The 21737-nt window shown below is 48.1% G+C and overlaps 2 protein-coding genes across 25 annotated transcripts in view; one reads left to right on the forward strand and one right to left on the reverse strand.

Moving 5' to 3' along the window:
* Window positions 1-8250, forward strand: part of LOC117136099 (serine-rich adhesin for platelets) — a 34476-nt gene extending 26226 nt beyond the window's left edge. Inside the window, exons 3-6 of the mRNA XM_033296780.1 lie at window positions 2109-2293; window positions 3906-4134; window positions 4722-4814; window positions 6956-8250. Of these exons, the coding sequence (XP_033152671.1) occupies window positions 2109-2293; window positions 3906-4134; window positions 4722-4814; window positions 6956-7460 (1012 nt within the window). The 3' untranslated portion in view covers window positions 7461-8250. The remainder of the gene's footprint in view (window positions 1-2108; window positions 2294-3905; window positions 4135-4721; window positions 4815-6955) is intronic.
* A 498-nt stretch (window positions 8251-8748) lies between these two features.
* LOC117138193 (PDZ and LIM domain protein Zasp) overlaps window positions 8749-21737 on the reverse strand; it is a 54706-nt gene continuing 41717 nt past the window's right edge. For 3 of the 24 annotated variants that reach the window (XM_033300101.1, XM_033300102.1, XM_033300105.1), the window contains 6 exons: window positions 20571-20900; window positions 19948-20098; window positions 11280-15687; window positions 9817-10000; window positions 9521-9760; window positions 8749-9452 (listed from right to left, as the gene is read on the reverse strand). In XM_033300101.1, the coding sequence (XP_033155992.1) occupies window positions 9375-9452; window positions 9521-9760; window positions 9817-10000; window positions 11280-15687; window positions 19948-20098; window positions 20571-20900 (5391 nt within the window). In that variant the 3' untranslated portion in view covers window positions 8749-9374. Of the gene's footprint in view, window positions 9453-9520; window positions 9761-9816; window positions 10001-10091; window positions 11002-11279; window positions 15688-16988; window positions 17289-19168; window positions 19376-19947; window positions 20099-20570; window positions 21657-21737 lie in introns of those variants that run through there. The other 21 variants (XM_033300098.1, XM_033300100.1, XM_033300099.1 and 18 more) reach the window with 14 other exon arrangements.

Here is a 21737-nt window from a genome sequence, read left to right on the forward strand (position 1 = left end):
AAAAACATGAATCAACGCTGTTCTTGTTGCTGGAGTTGTTCCATGTAGCTAGTTGTTGGCGGATGTTGGACTGATAAATAAATACATATATAAAATCCCCACTGAGTCTTATCGTAATGAAGCCGCCTTTGTCTTTGACGCACTGAAAATTGCTTAATCAATTGGAAACTGTTCACTCGCATGCAAATGTCAAACTGACAGATGCCGGAAAGCAGAGGGAAAGGAAACGGAAACGCCATTTAAATGAAAACTCCGCAGAAATGAAAGTTCAGCGATAAGTGCGCGTCGAGCGCGAAAATGAATAAATACGCTCAGCCGATGGAACTGTGTCAATGTTGGCAATTACAAATTGCAATTAATAAATGAAAATTAAATGCAGCCGCCCGATTGAATAATTGCCACACTGACTGACTGCCGAACTGACTGAATGAGCGCTCAGCTGGCTTACTGTCCGTCAGTTACTAGTTCACTAGCTTCTAAGCCTTCGCTAGACTTATAAAGCGAAAACTGACCCTGAACTACTTCGGATACACATCGCACACATGTGTGGATTTAGATGCACTGAGGAAAACAAATGGAACATTTCTATACCAAATTTGCAGGAAATTTCATGGTGTGTGCTTTACTAGTGTTCATTTGGACCACATTGATGTTACTTCGCTGATTATAAAAAAGTACTTAATACATCTAGAGATGTACATACAGTACATCTACCTGAACTTTTGCTCCGTGTTGTTGAGATTCTATTCTCTATTCATCATATAGCAAGTGCGCAATTGCTGTGTTTACTCACATGCAATGGTTTTTCATAAGACCCCAGATGGGAATGCAAATGCTAATGGGAATGGGTTCCAGTTCTCCGATTTGGACCGCCCCTAATTAGTGTTTAATCAATCATCTGATGCTTAGCAACATTCAATCACGATGGGGGGCTATCTGCAGCTGGGGAAGATACATCGATGTAGTTGAACTTTGTCACCGCATGTGGTCGTGATTGAAATGCCGCAAAGTGCTGAGATCTGAGAGATCTATGTGGGAACTTTGGGGTGTTTTTATGGAATAAAGAACGATCTGGGGATGCGTGTCGTTAGAAACTTTTGAATAGGGCAAAGAATACATAGTTATTGTTCGGACTGAACTCACCTTTTGGCATTTCTGCGAGCTCATTTCCGAGCGATGATGAGCTGAAAAGATCAAATTTATCATGACACGACAACTGATGAAACATTCATGCCGCCGCATTACCGGAGTCAGAGACCTCGGGGCCATGGAGTCAGCCCTTTTTTGGCGGGGAAAGGGCAAACCTCTTCTTTAATGGCCCGTCATAAAAGTGTAAATCCCGAATACACGAAATACGGCAAATCCTTTGCCAGCGAGAACGGCAGCAAATTATTAAACATAAATTTCCGGTTGCCCAACTTGTTTACGGATGTATGTTTGTGCACGTAATTTTCCAACAATTTATCATCTTTTTGTGAAGCGGCTTCGATGACACAAGCAACAAAAGCGCCAGACGCTTTTCCATCCCTCTAACAACATCAGCAAGGACTATAAATATATTTTCTCCTCTAATTGTTTGGCAAGGGTTTGGTTCGGTTGCTTCGTCTTGCCGGGTGTAGAAAACGCCTGGCCGTATCCTAATGAATTTACGCACACACGTCCTTTTTGCCTTTGTCGCCGTCTGTGTCGCATAAATTGTCCTTTCTCCGCAAAAATATTTTACGTCGTCTGCTTGTCTGCCTGCCTGGCTGCCTGGGCTGCCTCGCCACCAAGGATGCCCAAGGATATTCGGAGGGATCCTTTCAGCTTGTTTCGTGTTGGCGGGCAGTGCGCAAATTTTTGGTCTTTTGCCTCATAAATCATCAAATTACAACAATTGCGCACTCGCTGCGCTTTTGTGAAGGGAAACCCAAGGATAAAAGGAAAAGGACCTGGCGCGAGACGTTGCCGTTTGCCAATTTGCTGCGCAGCAAAGCATCTGTTGTCCTCGCCATCCCACCTGCGCTGCACGAATTTTCCATGCCACCATTTTTTCTCCCACCATTATGCCCCTTGCTATTTTCCAGCTGCCTTACTGAAAATCTGTTTTCCATTCTGCTCAATTCCAGATCCCCCTCGGAGAGATCGGGCAAGGGCTGCTGTGGCCAGTGGTTCGCCGGACCGCCGCTGCGCGCCCTCATTGCCGTCGTCGCCCTGGGGGGCGTGGCCTGCGCCCTGGGCGGAGCGGCCTTGGGCGCCACAGGACTCGCCGGACCGCCCAACTCCCACCTCACGGCCGCCCTGCTAATGATTGGTGAGTGACACCTTTATGAGATTCCATAACAGTAGTGTAAATATTTGTAAAGGGAAAAATTGGAGGTCTAAAGAATAATGTAACGTAATTTACATTTTGTTTCAGGCCAAACAAATTTTTTATAATTATTTTATAAATATGGATTGAGCAGTGAAATTTATATCTTTTTTTGTGAAACACTTTTTTCGGAGTAAAATCTTAATATATATTTTTTTCAACAAGGGTGACTTCTCCCTATTTATTGAAAAGGCATATCCATTTGAGTTTTCTGAGCTCAAAGCGAACTAGGCGTTTACGTAATCTGGCAGAAATCGAGCAGGGAAAATGGCATTAAAGGCGGCAACGAGCGCCTTTTGATGTTCACTGATGTTTACACAAGTCGCGGGAACGACTGGAAATCCCCCTGGCCAGCGAAATGGCAAAAAGGCGAAAAGGCCTGTGTTTGCTCACAATTGTTACAATTATAAATGCCATTCGGTGCTGTCCGTCGTTCGCTGCTGGGTTTTTCTTTCACGCTGAAAAGGGCGGCGGAGGAGGTGCCCCAGTGTCTATTTGAGCACCTTTGTATCCCACTGTGTGTGTGTGTGTGTGTGTACCTGAGTATCTGGCTTTGTGCGATACCTCGTGCATCTGCTGACCCAGTTCGAAGAACAAACAAATTTGCAGCCAGACAAGTCAACTGTCAATATTGCCAGAGCATTTAGTTCCGGCTGCGATTTCTTTGGCCACGCCATCGCTCTATTTGGTGTGATCAACAGGTCTGCGCAGGTAGTTGAACCCCAGCCCAGCTCCACTCCGAATTAAATGCACTTGGGAAAGCTCTTTTCTGAATTAAAACGTCATCGATTCCGAGTCTGCCAACTTTTCGGGCCACTCATGAATCATTCATTACGCAATCACTGCCGAAAGCGGGGCCAAGTGCAGAGCTCTACTACTTGACTACTCACTTTTATGTGCAAAGTCTGCAGTCGGAGTTTTGGTCTAATCAATTGCCGGCGCGTTTAGTTTTAGCGCTTGCGAAGCGTGACATTGCGCCATTTTCGGTGGCAATTACCGAAAAGTTTTCAGTCCACACAGTCACTACAGTGTATGTATGTGCGCGGCAGCATTTTACATAATTTAATGGCAATCAAGCCAGCCAGTCAGCAAATCTCCAACTATGTACAGGCACATAATGGAGCTGGTACTGGTAGAGTCCCACCATCATCATCATTATCATCATCAACATCAACATCAACATCACGATGATGGGCGAGGTCTTTTTGGGGTCTTCGGCTTTTGTGCGGAGATGTCACAACGCTCATGACAATTTTCGCTAATAAAATCGTATGCCTAGCTGGCAAATTTGCCATGATGACATGCTCCACTGAATGGCTCGTTTGGCCGGCAGGAGGAAAAGTGAAAGTCTGGCCGGCATGATTAGGCCTAGGCTGGATTTGGAGCTTTAAGTGGAGCTGTAATTGCGTGCCACGCCCCCCTTGGGAGTGGGCTAATTAATGCTCCAGCTAAATGGATAATCGGGAGGGGGCACTTGGGGGCGTTAACCGAAGTCTAGCTCTAAAATTAAGTCCGTTTCCACCTCTCATTTTGGATTTTTTCTCTTTCATTGCAGGAGTTGGCGTCGTTTTGGTGACTGTAAGTGGCGCCGCCTGGCGGATGACGGCGCCGGGCGGCCAGAGCTGCCTGGGAATCGGCCTGGGCACCAGCGTGGACCTTGGACGATGTGGCCGGAGGCCCTGCAGTCGCGGTGGCGGAGCACCGCACGGTTTGCTCTATCCGGAGTTCCAGCACCGCCCACCGCCGCCCTCGTACCAGGCCAGCATGCAGGAGTACCGGCTGAGGTGAGTTGAGTGGAGTGCCATGAGTGCCAGGAGTAGCAGGACTACCAGGACTGCCAGAACTGCTGGTGCATAAATTACACGCAAGGACAGCAGTTGGTGGCGGACCTGCGGCTTTCGTCCGCCACTCGCATGTCCTGGCGCAATTAATTGCATTATGCATAATTATGCAGCAACCAGAGCGATTTGTAGCTGCACTGAGAATATACTATTCGTATCGAAAATATTTTGATATCTTTAAAAAATCAGAGAACTATAAAAACTTTTTCTAAAAGCAAAAACACTATTTAACACTGTAATAAAATTAAAAGAATAATTAATATAAACTTGCTCATTTTAGAGTGTACAATCTTGCTCATATAAAATCAATCAGTAAGAACTTTCTTGTTTGTTCTAAATGACAACTATTGTTTATAAAATAGAATTGTTTTTGGAAACGTAGATAGCCTCTCTGGTGGTCAGTGTATCTATTGTCAGTGTCCACATCCACACCATCACACCCTTAACCCTTTGACTGGCCGCCTTTTTCCTGTCGTGCCACACAACTACAACAGCTACTCACCCGAATCCTTTCCGCTTCTCTCCCGCAGACTTTTGCTGTTGGACCGCGATCGCCAGAATGGCGTGGTGCGTGGAAATTCGCCGCCGCCCACTTATCGATCTCATGCGGGCAGCCTGCTGAGGTAAGTACTTCCGTTTCCGGGGCAATCCTCCCTGCAACTACTGCCCGACCGCCTCCGTTTCGACTACTCCGTTCCGCCATTCGTGAGTTATTTGCAAAGTTTGGCGCCTGCCAAACCGCAAAATGTTTTCCAGACTGCCAAGGAGGTGGAGAGCGCGTTAAGGAAAATTGGGGATGTAGAATGTGGGAGCATTGGAGGGATCTGGGATCTGGGGTAACTCTGCTTCGGCGGTTTGGCTTTTGTGCGGTTTCCATGGGTGTCGACATTGACACATTGCTTTTCGGGTGTAGAAGTTTTCGAGTAATTTTCGATTTTTCCCATTCAAGGAGAAGATTCGAATCGAAAGATAGCCTGATGATGGCAGCAAACACTCTCCAATTGATTCGGCAACTAATTGAAGAGATAAAGCCATCCATACCGAATATATATGAGCAATCTGATTGCGTTTCGCCCTCCAAAAAACATGACTCAAGCCAAGGCCATTTAAATGACAAGGACTTTTCCGAAAAGTGGGTGGCGCTGGAATAATTATCGCCCGGAACGCATAATGTTGGGCTAATGAGAAAAGTTGATTTTTATGGCCTACAAATTACTGCTGGAGGGGAGAACAAAGGCAGCTTGAATTTGGTATTTAAATATTATTTGCAGCTCGTTTTAGAAAATTGACATTCAAACCGTAACGTATTTATGTCAAATTAACTTACTTCACTCGCACACTTGAATATTTATAATGTGTGTAATGCAAATGGAAAGGCAACAGGGAAATCTGATTTCGAGGCTTCCCCGCACACTTAGGTTAGCCAAAAATGTCAGCGGAAACGGAAGGAAGAGGAAGCAGCCAGGGGAAGTATGTCAAAAAGCAAAACTTATGCAAAGTGTGTGGCAAGAAATCACAGCATTCTTCAAGGCAGGCAGGCAGGGTAAATGTGTGTGTCTGAGTTGCGTATTCAAATGACGTTAGTGTTGGTGGCGGGGGGAAAAACTGGCAAAGAATTCAGGGAAATTTTGCAAAATATTTACACACACGCGCGCACATCTGAAGAGCCTGCCAAGCCGCATAACAAGCAGCCCGTAAAGATGGTAGGTTAGGGGGCAAAAGGGCGAAAGAGGTAGAGGGGAAGATGTCCTGCATTCCAAGGACGGAAAACTGTCCTTGCTGCTGGCCAAGTCAATTAAACCAACAAAGAGCCGACCAAAGTGCTGCGAAAATTGCCTGTTATGCACAGCACATCACATCACATCACAGACCAGACCAGACAATGGAGGCCAACATATAGATAGGCCCGATTCCAGGACAAATCCTGGACGATGACTTATTTTGCTGTTTCCGTTCGCCCGGCGTCTTTGTCGGAACAATTAAATGCAATTCTACATACTCCAAATTGCTCCATACAATTTGTGCGAGCTTCTCGAATTTTGAGAAATCAACCAGCCACGCCCACAGAGACAGAGAAACGCCCCCTTTGGAGCACTCGGCAGGCCATTATGTGCAGATGAGCGTTTGAGTGTTGACTTTTGTGCTCTGCCGACTGAAGTGTGAATTGTCTGTGATTTGGGTTTAGTTCCCCGACGAACCCTCACCTAAAAATAGCTCCTTTCAAAATCCTCCCCTTGAAATCTTTTTACCTATCGCCATGCACATGGCAACAATTGCCACAGCGGCCTTTTGTTATTTAAATTGACAAAGATGAGAATATAGAGAATAGACACACACGCTTATGTGTTTGAAAAGGAACGGAGTCGTCATATATCCTATACATACTTAAGCCTGACAACGTTTGGCTGCACTGTGCGAAATTTTTAAATTTTAAATTTAATGTTTAGTTATTGTGCTTCGTACAAGTATACAAGTATGTTTAAAAAACTAATAATTATAGGAAGTAAACAAAATACATTAACTAAAATAACTTAATAATATTTCATTGAAATTGAATAACAGATAATTTAAAATTATTGGCCAGTGCACTCGAATAGACAAATCTCATAGAAATTCCCCTTTGAAGAGAATATATCTCATGGATGCAAATTTGTGCATTTGGTTAACATATTTGCCATTTTCTTATGCCCGAGAAGGGCAAACAGAACCGGATTTACTTTGGCTCATGTGTAAATAATTCATGCTTTGATTCACTTACTTCCAGGGCTCCACTGACCACCCTGAGATCCGGAATGGGCGGAGGAGGCGGCGCCGGGGGAACAATCAGCAGCAGCATGGGCGGCTCCGAGTACAGTTTGCCGCCCAGCTACCGCTCCAGGAATGCCACGCCCGCCAGTCTCGTGTGCAGTGAGCGGAACATCGAAACGGCTCCGTCCGGTAGACTGCTGGCCAACGAGGATCTGCAGCTGCCGGAGCCGTCGGTGGTGGAGCAATTGCCGGACTACACGGCGCTGCAGTCGAACACATTGCTTACGTCGGCCATCGTGGAGATAGAGTCATCAAATCGCATTCCGGAAAGGGAATCCAATGCTACCACGGCCGGAGCATCGAATGGTGCGACGGCGATGAGCAAAAGCAAAGATCTGGTGACCATTGTGACCATATCCCAGTCACCCGGAAGCACCCACAGCCAAACGCAAACTGAAACGCAAAATCCAGCTGGCCAGGCCAGCGCACTCGATCAGATCGATATATTGGCGCATCTGTAGCGATCGAACTGAACGGTTGGATACTTCAGATTCAGACACTCGTTAACCCAAAGGTATTTATTTGTACGGAACTCAAGCTGCTCCTAAATGAATGTAATGTAACCCCTATCTGTAACCTGTATCTGTAAGCGGCGTTAGCTGGTAAGATGTTTGTTGTACTTGAATGTGTTGAATTTATTTTTGTAAGCATTAAGCAGATGCGCAGCGTAGTTATTACGAATTCTAGATACTTGCAAATATACATATACGCCTATCCATTGAAGTATTAAAGTATCCAAAACGAATGAAAGAAATGTTAAAATTAGAACATGAGAAACTCTGAGCTCAGCCAACGACTATTGAACTGTAAATACGACGAAATTTCGAACGCATTTCTAGCAACTAAACTATAAACCAGGCCAGAAACGAAGAGCAAATACTAAGTATATAGTGTATGTAGGTATGAGTATCCTCGGGATATGCATAACTCGCAACGGAACGCTACGGTGACAAATTTGGCGCGCACTTTCGGAAACCACGAATATCCAACTGAATACTGACTTCGATGTCGATTTCGATTTCTGAATGCGTTTCGCACAAAAACAAAATAGGTAGACCTACCCCTAATGATATGTAAGTTACGACTAATTGTACGCGTGTCCTGCACGAGTACAACACACACAGATACACACACACAGCATCCAAACACACACTCGAAAACTAACTTAAAGTCCTTTACCGTAATGTGCAAGGCAACGTAAACTAAACATGAGAAATAAAACCCAACAAATCGTTGAAAAATGCCACAAAACCCCAAATTGTTTTTCTTTCTCGCACGAAGGGCGTGGCACATGCCTCCACGTCCTGATCCTGCTTAATCTACCGTGAATTTTGCTGCCATCGCCAGGCCTCTGAAGTTTTGTATTCAGAGCGGGGTAAAAATCCGAGTTTCTCGGAGTGGGGTATTCGGAGTCCCAGCGATTAACACCCAGCACAGCACAGCCCATCACCCACTCACTCACACCTTAGGCCGAGAGCCGAAAAAATAAAATACCAGGCTCAAATGAAACCAACAAAAGTTGGTTAAGCATGAAATTGATGTAGAAGTGCGTGCCCATGTGTCGGTGGGCGGCAAGTATGAGTGTGTGTGTGTGCGATGGTCGTACGGGCGGAAAACAAAAACTGTTGCATACTTTCAGGCAGCCTGTGGAATTCGTGTGCGCAGCAAACCGGAAGTTGCCAACGATAATGACATTACACGGCGAGTACATTATGATTGCTGTTTACGACCATCACAAGAGAAAATAACTCATTTTTTAAACGCGAAAAAGATTTCGAAATTTATTCACTTGCTGATCATTTACAATTTACAATCGAATTATGGATAATTTACAACATAAATTTAGAAATTAAGTAAGCAACTGCCTGCTGACAACCTCGTTTGACATCTTTGATTAGCCCGATTCTACGCTGCCAATCGATTTGGGAAATCCTCTCGCGCGATTTGTTAGCTTTTGGTTACGGGTTGATCAACAGTTTTCAGGCTCAACTAAGTAAGTTAACTCTGGCCACAGTACATACATAGTTATCTGGGGTTCGGTAGTTCGGTTATGATACGATGTTTGAATAAATAATAGTTGTGTGGGACATATAATTTGCTAGCTAATTCGATTTCGTGTCGTTTGCAGCTACTGTTTTGATTTAGAGCGAATCGATCATCAGTTAAAATTAGGATAACATTTGTGTGCACAATTCAAAAACAAATAGAAATAATAATAGTTACGCATTATTCACTCTGACAATTGCAATAATAAGCATTATATACGAGTTGGGAGCAAGCTCCCGTATCCAAGTAATCCGAAGATTGTGATAGATAGTTGGTGTTGGTTAGTGTGCGTGATCCCTGAAGTCGAACAAAATCATCTGAGTTGCGGCTTAGCGCGCGTGATTCTTGCAGAAGGGACGTCCGCCCTTGTTGTAGAAGCTCTGACCCTCCAGGTTCTGTTTGCAGAACTGTTAAATAATAACAATTTCATATTAATAATCGATATGAAAAGAAATTTATTTAGAGGAATACTTACCGTGCAGTTGAAGCATTGGCTATGGTAGTTGTGGTTCAGGGCCTCCACCCATCTGTCGCCAGCTTCCACAGGGAAGCCGCAGGCGAAGCACTTGGTGGTGAACAACTCGTTCCAATCGGCCTCGCAGTACGCGTTTCCATCCTCCAGGAAGAAGGGCCTGTTGCCAAAGATCTTGCCGCACTGGCCGCAGGTGAAGCACTCCGGATGGAAGTGTTTGCCAATGGCATTCAAACAGTCACCCTATGCCATACCATTATTAGTAGGATGAACCAATAGAGTTTAGCTTTAACTCTTACCTTGATCTTGCCAGCGCACTTGCTGCAGGTGGGCGCTAGGTACTTCTCGAAGCAGTACTCGCAGTACAGATCGCCCTTCTCCTCAACGAATCCAATGTCCTGCAGCGGACGACGGCAGTTGCCGTTCACGCAGATGAAGTGATCCGGGCACCAGATGCGGCCCAATGCCGTGATGAAGGGTCCTCTGTGAATGTGAGATACCAAAAAATTAGTTTGAAATTTAAGATAGTATAAACAACAACAAAAAGAACGAACAAATGGCAAGCTGTACTTACGAGGTGATCTCCTTGTTGCACTGACAACAAACGGGTCGCTTACCCTCCTTGAGCAACTGACTAACGGCCCTTTCGTTCTCCTCCGACATGGTGGTTTGATCTTCGCTGTGAGGTCCCAAGGCTTTAACGGAAACACTGTATGTGGGTGCGCTGCCCTGGCTGGCATTTTGATTTCCCGCTTGCCCTCCATTCTGATTACCATTTTGAGTGGTTACAGAGGTGGCATTGGTAGCACCCTGCTTAGGTTCAATGTAGGATCTTCGATCAGCAGCATGCGTGGCACCAGTGCGTCTTAAATTGTTCCTAAATGCCACCGGTTCGGGCGCGTCGATGGCCTTGCCACCATCGCAGAGATCAAGTATCTTGCCCATGGGATGCTGGGCTGGAAGTTCCATCTGTAGCGTTTGTTCCAATCGAGGAGCTTGCGGTTGTGCCTTCTGATTTCCCACCTCAGTGGGCAGATCCTTCTGGGAATGTACGGCTATAACAGGTTGCAGTGCAACCGGCTGTGTGGGATCCAGGTTCTTAAAGTCATCGAGATCTAAGCGCTTGCGAACGATCATTGGACTCTTTGAGAGATTTGAGCTGCTATTGCTGCGCAGACTTAAAGTGCTACCCGCATGGGAAAGTGGACCATTTTGTCCACCATTGTTGGCAAGTCGTGCCTCCAGCATATTGGTGATGATTTTGCCGGCTTCCTGCATAAATGCTTGGGTTTTGTCACCCATATTTATCTTTCCAACGGATTCAGCCAGCATGGAAGTGGCGTCCGATTCCAGTTGGTTATCCTTTTGCATCTCCTGGGCGGGTATGTCAGTTGCCTGAGGATGGGGGCGTGGCAAGGTGGCAAAAGTTTGAGGACTAGCATGCAGATTAGTAGACTTGGCAGCGCTTTGAGCTCCTGTGGGAACTGTAACAAAATGGGGGTAAACAGAACACAAAAAAGCGTATATGTTAGATTGGTGGCAGGCAATTAGTAGGGCTGGCGGGTATCAAGCTTATCAGTAGGAAGCTGATCCCAAAATATAATAAAATAACATAAGATATATAACTGTGGCATATCAAAGATCAATCTCAAGGTGTTGGGAAGCAGATTAGAATCATTCAAGGGCACAATAAATTACAACCATTATAGTTAACATTAGAATCAAACTTTGAACACAACAAACTCTGGGATGCTCTGTTCACCTGATCTGCACATTGCAGCTGTTGCACAGTGGGATGCGCACTCCGGGTCCGGCTGCCTTATTCAGGATACCCCTGCCCCTCTTGGGCGCCGAGGTGGCTCCAAAGGCGCCAGCGCTCTTTCCTCCGGCACCTGGGGAATTATCCACATTAGAGTTCAAGTTCAGATCGCTCAGGTCTGGCGGAAAGACAGCGGGCGCAGGCGGAGCAGCGGCATTAACGGCGTTCGCTATCACCGATTTCGGAACAATCGGAGCTTTGAATGGAGCAGTAGCTTTGGTTGGAGCTGCCGATGGAACAGGAGCGGGAGCATTTGCTGATCCTGGAGCTGTGATGGAAGCGATGGATGGCCGCGAGGCCAGATTAGGCTTGGTAATGCTGCCATTGCTGCTCCTGTAGGCCGTGGTGGCCTGGTTATTAGTGGTGGTAGTAATAGCAGAAGCTTGGGTTAGACTTTGCGACGATCTCGCGACGGATGCTGATGCTGAAGCAGATGCTGATGAGGATGAGAGCGATGAGGTGGTGGCTTTCGAGCTGCTCGCAAAGGAGCTCTGCTGGACCGATGAAGTTGTGGCTTGGTAGCCCGAGAAGGCAGACCTTTGCTGCTGTTGCTGCTGCTGCTGCAGGAAACCCGGTGGTGGTGCCGTTAGCATCTTTGTGGCCGCCGGAACAGTTGCATATCCGGGAACTATAGACGCCGCGGGAGCCGGCTTAAGTGGAAACTTCGAATCAAAGGTGGGCGATCTTAGGTTGGGAAAGCAGCCCTCTCCGAGAGCAGAGGCCCGGGCACTAATAGCCTGCGATTGGCTGGTCAGACTGCTAATCTCTTCCTCCATGCAGGAAAGACGCTTCGCCTGACTGGCCACGAATCCCGTCTTGCCGTACGAAGAGCGACGTTCTGTATCCGACTGATTCTGGGACTGGGATTGAGCCTGGGTCTGGGCCTGGCTGATGGACTGCGACTGGGCCTTCGATTGACTGACAGATTGGGAGCCAGTTCGGATCTCAATAGTTTTAGCACTCTGGGTGCGTTCGAACTCCTCGGTGACCTTTCGACGTCTTTCAATTTGGGTATTTCCCACCTGGCTGCGTGTCTGACTCTGAGTCTGCGATTGTGCTTGCTGCTGCAGCTGAGATGACTGCTCTCTTTGTTGTATGTTCAGGTTGCCCACCCGTTGTTCCGTAATCCTCTCCGGTTGCTGGTTATAGTTCTGACTGGCCGACTGGGAACTCTGCTCGGAGTGGGCCAAAAGTTGTCCCTGGTAGCTCTGACCAGTGGTTATGGAGCCCGTCTGCAAGCGAGGTCCTCCAGACACGGACAAAATATTCGACTTGGTTTCCGGTTCCTTCATCCTCGGTGCTCGAATGGCATTAAGCGGATTTGGCGGTGGTCCTGGAGCCGGAGAACGTGTTCTGTCTGGAAAAGGCGAGGCGTTCAGTTCGTTGTAATTCCTGGCATGGGTGGCCGAGCACTCCTCGAAGACGAGCTTCTCCTCCGTCTGGTAGAAGGGCACAATTGGAGCCGGTTTGTTGGTCAGCGACGGGGTGTATGGCCTGGTGGGCGTCAGGGCCTGATCCGGTCGCACCAGTTCGTCTAACGGTTGGAAAGCCATTGTTACTGGACCCGATCGATCCTCAACAATAATGGGCACCGACAGCTGGGGCCGCCGTTCCTTCTCCCGTTCCCGGGAAGGAGCAACCACAGTTGTCGGCGCAGCAACCTGGGCAATGGGTCTATGTACAGTGGAGGAGTCACTAGTAACTGGTGCTTTTGGAGCATCCACGAATGCCAGCGGTACGTTCTCGCGCAGCTCCTGCGGTTCCGGAGTGCGAATGGGACTCTGGGTGGGCAGCACCGTCCAGTTGCGCTGGTACTTGGGGATGCTGTCCGCCTTGTGGAGGCCGGACTGTACGGCTTTGCCCTGTTTGGTCAGGTGGCTCAGCGGGGAGGGCGGCGGGAACAGGACCTCCGAGTGCTCGAGCTCCTCGGCGGTCTCCTCGATCAGTTCGTGCGCATCGAACTGGCTGCTGCAGTAGCTACTTTGTACAGCGATAGCTGATGGGCGGACGGGTGTGCTGGTGGGAGCTGGAGCTGGAGCAGGTGCGAAAGCGGTAGAGGTGTTGGCAGGTGGGACTGTGGAAGAGGAGTTAGAGCAAGCAGTCGCTTTGGAGCTGTAGGAAGCGGAACTCTGAGACTGGGCATTGGCCTGAAGGGTTTGGGTCTCAGCAAGTGTGGTTTGCGATAGCAGAGAGTGTTCTTGTTGTTGCTGTTGGGTTACTTGTTGGGACACTTGTTGCTGTTGCTGTTGGGTTCTTTGGGTTACTTGGGAGTGTTGCTGCTGTTGGGTACCCCGTTGCTGTTGCTGTTGTTGCAGCTGTTGGTTAGCTTGAGGAGGTTGCTGTTGTGACTTCTGGGTGAGATGCTGCATCTGTTGCTGCAACTCTTGGCTCTGGACGCACTGCTGCAGTTGCAGCAACTTGGATTGCTGCAGCTGCTGTTGGCTCAGGAGACTCTGTTGCTGGTTGGAGAGCTCCCTCTGAAGTTGGGTTAGCTGCTGGCCCTGCAGACCCGAGAGCTCCTCCTCTTTCTGGTGGAAGTAGTCCAATCTTTTCTGGTTACGCTGCTGGGCCTTGAGGTACTTCTGGTACTCCAGATCGGTTTCCTCCTTCAGCGCAGACACTATCGAGGCTCTTGGGGTGTCGGCCACACTTCCAGCATTTGAAACCGTGTTCGAGGACAAGGGTTCACGGGATGGCTGGAATGCTTGCATGGCCGCAAAGGCGGAGGATTTCCGTGGCTGATCTCTCCGCGTTTCGTAGTATTCCACGGACTGAGGAGGTTCCGGTCGAATTCCCAGCTCTTCCTCGTGATCCAGCACCTGAAATTCACGCTTCTTGAGTTCCTGTTGCTTTTGCTCCTCGTCTACGCGATGCATAGCATTCTCGGGATTCAGGGGAGTGTAACCACGTTCTGGGGCGGTGCATAGGGCATCACACATGCTCAGGTGCTCTTTGGGGGTGGGCAGGTCAATCATGTGGATGGGCACATCTTTATCGAAGTGACCTTCAAAGGGACGATCGGGAGCGGTGGTTAGAGCACTCACAAATGGTGATTTGGGTCGGTAATCCTCCCTCAAATAGGGCTTCGTGTCAATGGGTGGTGGCATATAGGGCTCGGTCTCCTCTGGAAGTGGGATGCCCTGGTCAGCGGGAGGGGCGAACTTGAGCTCGAACTCGGGAGCAGTAACCATAGCTTGGCTGAGTCGGGATCCCCGGGGAGGAGATTCCTTCAAGGGAGCAGGTGATGGCTCAACGGGAACTGGTACCGGTGGAGCAGCAGAAACTTGTGGAGAAAGAGGTTCCGGAACCTCTTGAGCATTGGCAGCTTCGGCGGCGGCTGCCTCCGCTTCAAAATCATCACCACAAGGCCGGGGAAAAGGACACTCCACCAGGTGGAAGGGAACTTCCGGGGCTGTGGTCAAGACTCGAATCATGGGATTAATCCACTCCTTGGGCATTGGGTTGGGAATCTTGGTCGGAGGTATTTGGCGCACTGGGGCAATCTCAATCTTAATCTCGGGTGTGGGCTGGAACTTTCGTTCACTCTCCAGGATCTGGCATCGCTGTTCGATGACAAGACCCTCGCGATCTTCTACAGCTTCGGAGGCTTCCGGTATGGTCTCCAGTTCCACGGGTAGTTGGGGTAACTCCTTGATCTCGGGCTCATCGTTGAACACAACGCGACGGGTTGTAGGAGCAGCAGGAGCAGGAGTTTGAGTGGGCGTGGTCACGGGACTGGGTGTAACCTCCCTTACCATATCGACCAGCTTGTAGGTGCTCAGGGGCACAGCTAGGGAGTCCACGCACTCTTGGGCACTTCTCCTGCCGGACGGATAGTCCTGTATAGAATCCTGGTAATCGAACTCTGAGCCAGATTGCTCCTGCATTTGATAGGCCTGCACCTGGGCTGCGTACATTCGCTGATACTCCTCCGAAGTGGTGGTCGTGGTGGTCGAGGTGGATGTATAGCTATCCGAGCTAGACTCCTGTTCCGCCAATTGGCGGGCACTCGCGTTTGTTAGTTGTGGTGCGGAGTAACTCTGCCACTGGGGAGCTCCGGTGGCCGAGGTTCCCACTTCAGGCTGCGGATCTAGTCGAGCAGTTGCACCTCCAGGTGGCAACGGAGGCACTTGCTGCACCGGATTCGAAACCACCACATGTTGCGTCTCCGGTGGGGGGATATAGAGTGGCGCCGCGGTGGGCGCCAAGTGGCTATCATCCTGCGGCGGTGGCCAGGTGAAACTAGAGCCACGCTGCGATTGACGACTTGCGGCCAGGGCCACCTCGATGTCCATCTCATAGCAATCCTCCTCCTCGAATTCCGGCTGCAGTTCCTCCACAGCCCCTCCACCTTTCCGATGGAAGGGTCAGACAGCAGGGGTCAAGTGTTTTTGGGGGCAGGTATCATTTGTGTGTTTCAGGGAGCATGGTTAGTTTGGTTTGTTTGTTTTTATTTGGCGGACAGGGCAAATATAAGAGCAGAAAGAAACAAAAGACAAGCGCTTGTTAGTCCTTGGCACTGAGAAAGCGGCAGAGCGTTGGTGTTGGATCAGTTGGATCAGTGGTCAGTGGTTCGGTGGTTCGGATCAGTAGTGGTGGTGCAACGTTGACAGCGGCAGCGGATTCGAAGGCGATTTAAGACTATATACACAACTTGTTCTAAAAACTACAAGGCAATTGGCGGCAAAAAACTAAAGCAACTCAGTCGTGATTCAGCTTGTGGTGTTTAGTGTGGGTAATGGTCCCTGGAGTGGTTCGAGTGTCTCAAGTGGTGTATGGATGGTCAAGTTGAGGGCACACAGAGTCGAGCAGGAAGACGGTTAAGTCAGGCAACTCAATCGAAGCGAAGCAATGAGTGGATCGGAAAAGTTTCACGCCCAACCCCACACACCCCATTGCAATTTGTTGACAGACAAACAAACAACGGTGTATCGCTGGCCGTATAAAGAGGGAAAATATTAAATGCGATTCAACAATAGTCGCTTTATGCCCCCCCCACCCCCCTCCCACCAAGCCGGGGCAAATAAATTTTTTATTTCTTATTTTCAGAGCCATTTTCATGGCGAGCAACAATAAACACACGCGTACACACACAGGGAGCGGGGAAATTCGCCGCGCTAGGCACGCATATTTACTTCCATTTTTTATGGGACCACGTCTGACTCCCCCCCTCAAAAAAAGAAAGAAAAAAAAAAGAACGAAAATATACAACAACAAATGGAGGCGCCCCAGCTCAGCATTGGGAAAATGGCGTCGACAGGTAGTCATTGGATTTTATTATGCATAATTCGGTATTGGCTGTAATTTCGCAGAAATTGAAAATGGCAGAAACACACGACCAACACGAGGACAAAGGACCGTTTCTGTGGCAGAAACAAAACGGAAAACAAACAGGCCAACGAAACGAAATTATTGCCGCAAATATTTTGTCATATCAAAAATGTTGGCAGCAGCAACAGAAAGTTTTTCGGCCATAATAAGAGGCAAAAGTTCTTCTTTATGTTTATTATTTTTGGCCCTGTTTTCGCCCGCATTCTATTGTTTCTTTTTTTGTTTTTTAGACAAAAGGCATGCAAAGTTGTGCAAGAAAGGAAAATTCTTAGAATAGCAGGGGACATAGTTCGATTAGTACTTATGTATATAGACACAGATATGTATCTGAGAATATACCATATATCTTAGAGCGCTTTAAGCGGTATGCGGTTAGGCACGAAGCATTTATACTATGGTTCTTATAAAGATCTTCATGAGGGTTGTTCTTTGAAGTATAGACTCGCAGTTTATTGCTTAAAACTCATAGTATTCCAATCAATTTAAGAAGGTTTTAATATTTAGGTATTTCGTAGAATTTCCAGTATTTCGCCAACTTTGCACGCCCTTTCATTTGCGGCTGTGTGTGTTTGTGGGTGTGGCATTGGGGGATATTCTAATACGTGTAGGGGTAACCGTAACCTAAAAGAATCAGAAACCAAAACAAAAGTTATTCGTGGGATAATGGCTAATGGGGGCCCGGCCCGGGACAATAGTTCCGCCCGATCACAGAAATTAGATGGCGAAAGTGCCCTCGATAAATCCTCGCACTGACGAATGCCAACCATTTGATGTATGGCCCCTTGGCACGCTTCAATATGCGGCCGCTCTCGCCAAGAAAAGTGCGGAAAATTCCTGGGTGAAACTGAGGCGGATGCTTGTTCGTATAATAATGGCTGGTAATTTATCTGCTTTCGTTTACATTTCCCGCTCCGTGTGGGAAAAGCTGCCTGTGCTGCGTGCTGGCATTTGTGCAAGGCAAACATTTGTTTGCCAGCACATTTCTGGTTTTTTTTTCCTTAGCCCTCCCTTTCCAACCAATTGGCAACTGGATTTGCTCATACGCCGCCACTCGATTTTTTGGGGTGGAGCAGACAAACGAAACCCTAAACCGAAAACCCCAAATGATTTCTGCGGTTGTGCGTGATTTTCGCCTTGATTAGGAGATTGATTCCTGGCCAAATGAAGATTTATGTGTGCAGAGGGAGCCTTCGCAGTTCGCGTCCCTTGCTAATTGCATTTTTAATTGCTTAACGAATGCGCGGCACTGGCAAAAATTGGCCCATAAATTGGTAGTGCGATTGCTGGCGCGGCCATATTTGTTGTTAATTCATTTCCGTTATGACAGCCAGCATGGCAGCGCGGTAATTGATAAACAAACAAACAAACAAACAGACAAACACGGAGCTGCAAGGATATACATATGTGCAGTTGGCGAAGAAAAAATACCAGAAATTGCCGCGAGAGATCCCAAAGTGTTCTTGTTAAAGCCGCAGAATTACAGTGAGCAAGAAAATCAAACGCACAATATAATAGTAGGGAATTAAAATTGGATAGTAAATATTAATAAACCAAAACTGATTTTTTGATATTTAGAATCTTTATGGTACTTCAATCCAATATTTGGCATTGATTTCCATGAGCTCCCAGCCTTAGTTTGACTTTTTGGCCATTTACTTTTACCACCCACTGTGTGCGACCTTCTTCATTTCGCTGGGATATTTGCGCTGCATTTAAAGCCCTATCCTGGTGAAAAGGAGCGGAGGAGGCGACCACAATGGAAACAGCCACGCAGGCTGAGGCAGGAATTGCAGCGGCAACCAAATACATTTTATATCATTTATTTCTGCGAACATGAATGGGTCCCGTTTCGTTGCAATGGCAACGCGTTACGTATACGCAGCGTATCGCATTGGTTTGCTTTCATTCGGTTTGGTTTTTCGGATCGGTTTGGTTTGGTTGGTTTGGGGTTTTGTTGGGTTGGGTTTCTCCACCCAGCTGCACTCGCGTTTACCCCCCTTCCCTTCGATTTTGCATCTGCATTCGCAGTTCGCCTTTCAGCACTTTCGACTGGCACACGGAAGTGGAAGATGGCAATCGCATTGGCATTGAAACCGCCGATAGCACCGCCCCCGCCCCACCGACATTTTCCGACCCGCGGTTACATCGGCCATTGTCAGTTTTAATTTCCCGTCTGGGCCCCATAATAATGATAAACACATTTTAAAATGCTGCCCCACCTATTGATTGAGTTTGTCAACAAAATGTTTCCATTATTAATGCATTCGCTCGGGGGTTGAGATGTCGTATAATCGGACCTGCTAATGAAATTCATTTGTGTGCTTCAACCTGAATGGGCTTATATGGGCTTTATGCGGGTATGTGATATGGCAGAACTCTTTAAAGCAGCAACTTTCGGATGATACTCAACAAGTGAGTTAATCTACGGCAGTGAATTTCAAACTAGAACTCTTGGCTGCGAGGCAATGCGATTTGCTTGTTGCATTTCGGCTGCATTTTACCTCGGTACACATTATTATTGTTGTAGGTGCTATAGTTGTTGTTATTGTAGCTGTTGCTGCTGCTAAAGTTGTTGGTGTTGGAGGTGATGTAGGGGGACTGACTCGGGGTGCTATAATTAGATCCCATGGGGTAAGAGTTCCTATACTGCTGCTTCTGTTGGTTGTTGTATTGCTGCTGCTGTTGTTGTTGGTACCTTACATTACGACCTACATATGTACACAGCACAGAGAAATCGGTATATATACACGGGCAGCACACAATATATATATGTATATGCTTAGAGCAGGGTGTAGAGTAACCTAAGCTATGCTAAATGTTTTATGCAGCCACATTTGCCAAATAGTTTTCATTTAGTTGCTCACGTGGGCGGGGTATAACGAGCAGAAAATGGTTTTAGTAAATTTTGCCACAAGCATCTCGATAATTTCGATCATCTGAGGACTGTTGTTGGTTAGTTCTTTTCGTTCTTTTCGTTTTGGTCCACGGCTTTACGGTTAAGTCATGTGCAATTTATTTCGATAAATAAACGTATTTAGATATATATATATAAAACTCATTTTGGTTACAAAACAGAAATCCGGTTAATACTATACAACAATCGATCGACTGCCTCGTCTATCACTCATATATTCTCAGGCTAACAACAAAAGGAACTAAATAGCGGGCTATATCAGGTGGTCGGTATATGGTACAAAGATATGGTACAAAATCCCAATTGGCTTAAGCGACTAGACCCATTCACCTTCTGACAGACAGCCGTCGTCATCATCATCCTTACCTTGTTGGCCCACATTGCTGCGGGGCAGGGTGGCGTACGGGTTTTGGCCACCGGGAGCGGGACGCGGCGACTGCTGTTGCTGCTGCGGCGGATACGACACCGGCGACTTGGGAGCGGCGGCACCGAACGGACGAGCATAGCCCTGGTTCACCTTTGGACGGGAAAAATTGGAAGTGGGCTATTAGTGGGGCTCTTTTTGAACGACACTAACTTCGATTTCATTCGGGGCTAACACATTACAACACTTAACACGGGTCAATTAGTTTTCGGGCCTGATCTGAGCGAGCTGCGGCGCGAGCTGAGCGGAGCAGAGTGCGAAGTACTTACTTTTTTTACTAGTCGATGGTCATTCAATTGGGGCAAGGTCAGTGAGCAGCAGGGTTGTGTGAAAAACATATGCAAAATGTCTTACCCACTTGATAAAAAAATGCTACAAATCTGGTATAATTTTTACATTTATAAATTGATGCCTACGAGATTTAGTTATTAAATTTTAAGCGTTGCATTGATTTTGGGTTAACGAAGTTATCTCGTTCCAAGTGCCCATTTAAATCAAACTCCTCCCTGTTGCTCATTGACCTCGACCTTGGGTCCATATTGGGAGGCGGAGTGGGATGGTTTACCTTGTAGCTGGGGCACGCGCCCTTTCCGGGAGGCTGCACGCTGCGGATGACGTTGCCGGTGAGCGTGACGTACTCAAAGGGCTGATCGCCCCCGCCGGCGGTGGGTGGCTGTGGTGGTGGTGGGGCAAACGCCACCGAATCGGCGCTAATTTGGCCATAAATCGAAGAGGGCTCATCTGCCACGTAGGCCGACATATTGTCTGATGATGATGCTGCTGCAGCTGGGCTATCTGTTGCGGTTGCTGCTTGGGGTGTTGCTGCTGTAGTTGCTGCTGTTGCAGCGGATGGTGCTACCGTTGCTACTGTTGCTGTTGCTTGAGAGCTTGCAACCTGATGTGGGTTAAATTTCAATTGATTAGCAAGTGTCGCCGTTAGCGCTGCCACAAGCGGCTGTTGCTGATGTTGTTGGTGTGGCAGGTGTTGTTGGGGTGTGCTTGTTGCCGCCACTGCAAATGGCTTGGCCGTGTTGTTGTGTTTCAGTGAGGGTGCTGTTGTCGCTGTCGTGTGCTGTGTGGTGTTGTGGTGGTGTTGCTGCTGCAGCTTGTTGGAGTACTCTTTCAGTAGCTGGTTGTACGCATTGGGGCTCTTGTTCTGCGTATTCATGTCGTTCTCGTTCTGCGCAGCCTGCAGCCTGTAATTCGTCACGGACTGAGCCTGCGGAGGAGGTGGTGGCGGCGGGGAGGGCGGCGTCATGGTGTAATTATCACCCTGGCCAGCGCCAGGAGCAGCCAATGCCACCTCCAGTGACGTGGAGGAGCCGGATGTCTGGCGCGAGTGCAGGGGCGAACCGAAGCGATCCAGGGACAGAGTTGAGGAGTAACTCTGCTGGCTCTGGCCCACGCCGCTCCCGCTGCCACTCCCGCTGCCGCTGCCGCCCACTCCGGAGGAGGACGAGCCACTGGAAATGGATGACAGGCTGCTGTGGGTGCGAGTGTGCTCCAGCTTCTGCTGCTGCTGCGGCTGCTGGATGGTGGACATGTGTGGCTCCGGGAGGACTGGCTGCTGCTGCTCCGCCTCGTACTGCAGCAGCTGGGTGGGCGAGGGGGGCGGTGGCAGGGGCAACTCCTGGCTGCTCTCAGACTCAGGCTAAATGGGTTAATGCGGGCAGGCGGGGGGTTAACAAAGGCGGTTAATTAAAATGCGCGAGCGTTGCAAGTGGAGCACAAC

The sequence above is a fragment of the Drosophila mauritiana genome, chromosome 2R (assembly GCF_004382145.1).
Source record: "Drosophila mauritiana strain mau12 chromosome 2R, ASM438214v1, whole genome shotgun sequence".
Classification (NCBI taxonomy): domain Eukaryota; kingdom Metazoa; phylum Arthropoda; class Insecta; order Diptera; family Drosophilidae; genus Drosophila; species Drosophila mauritiana.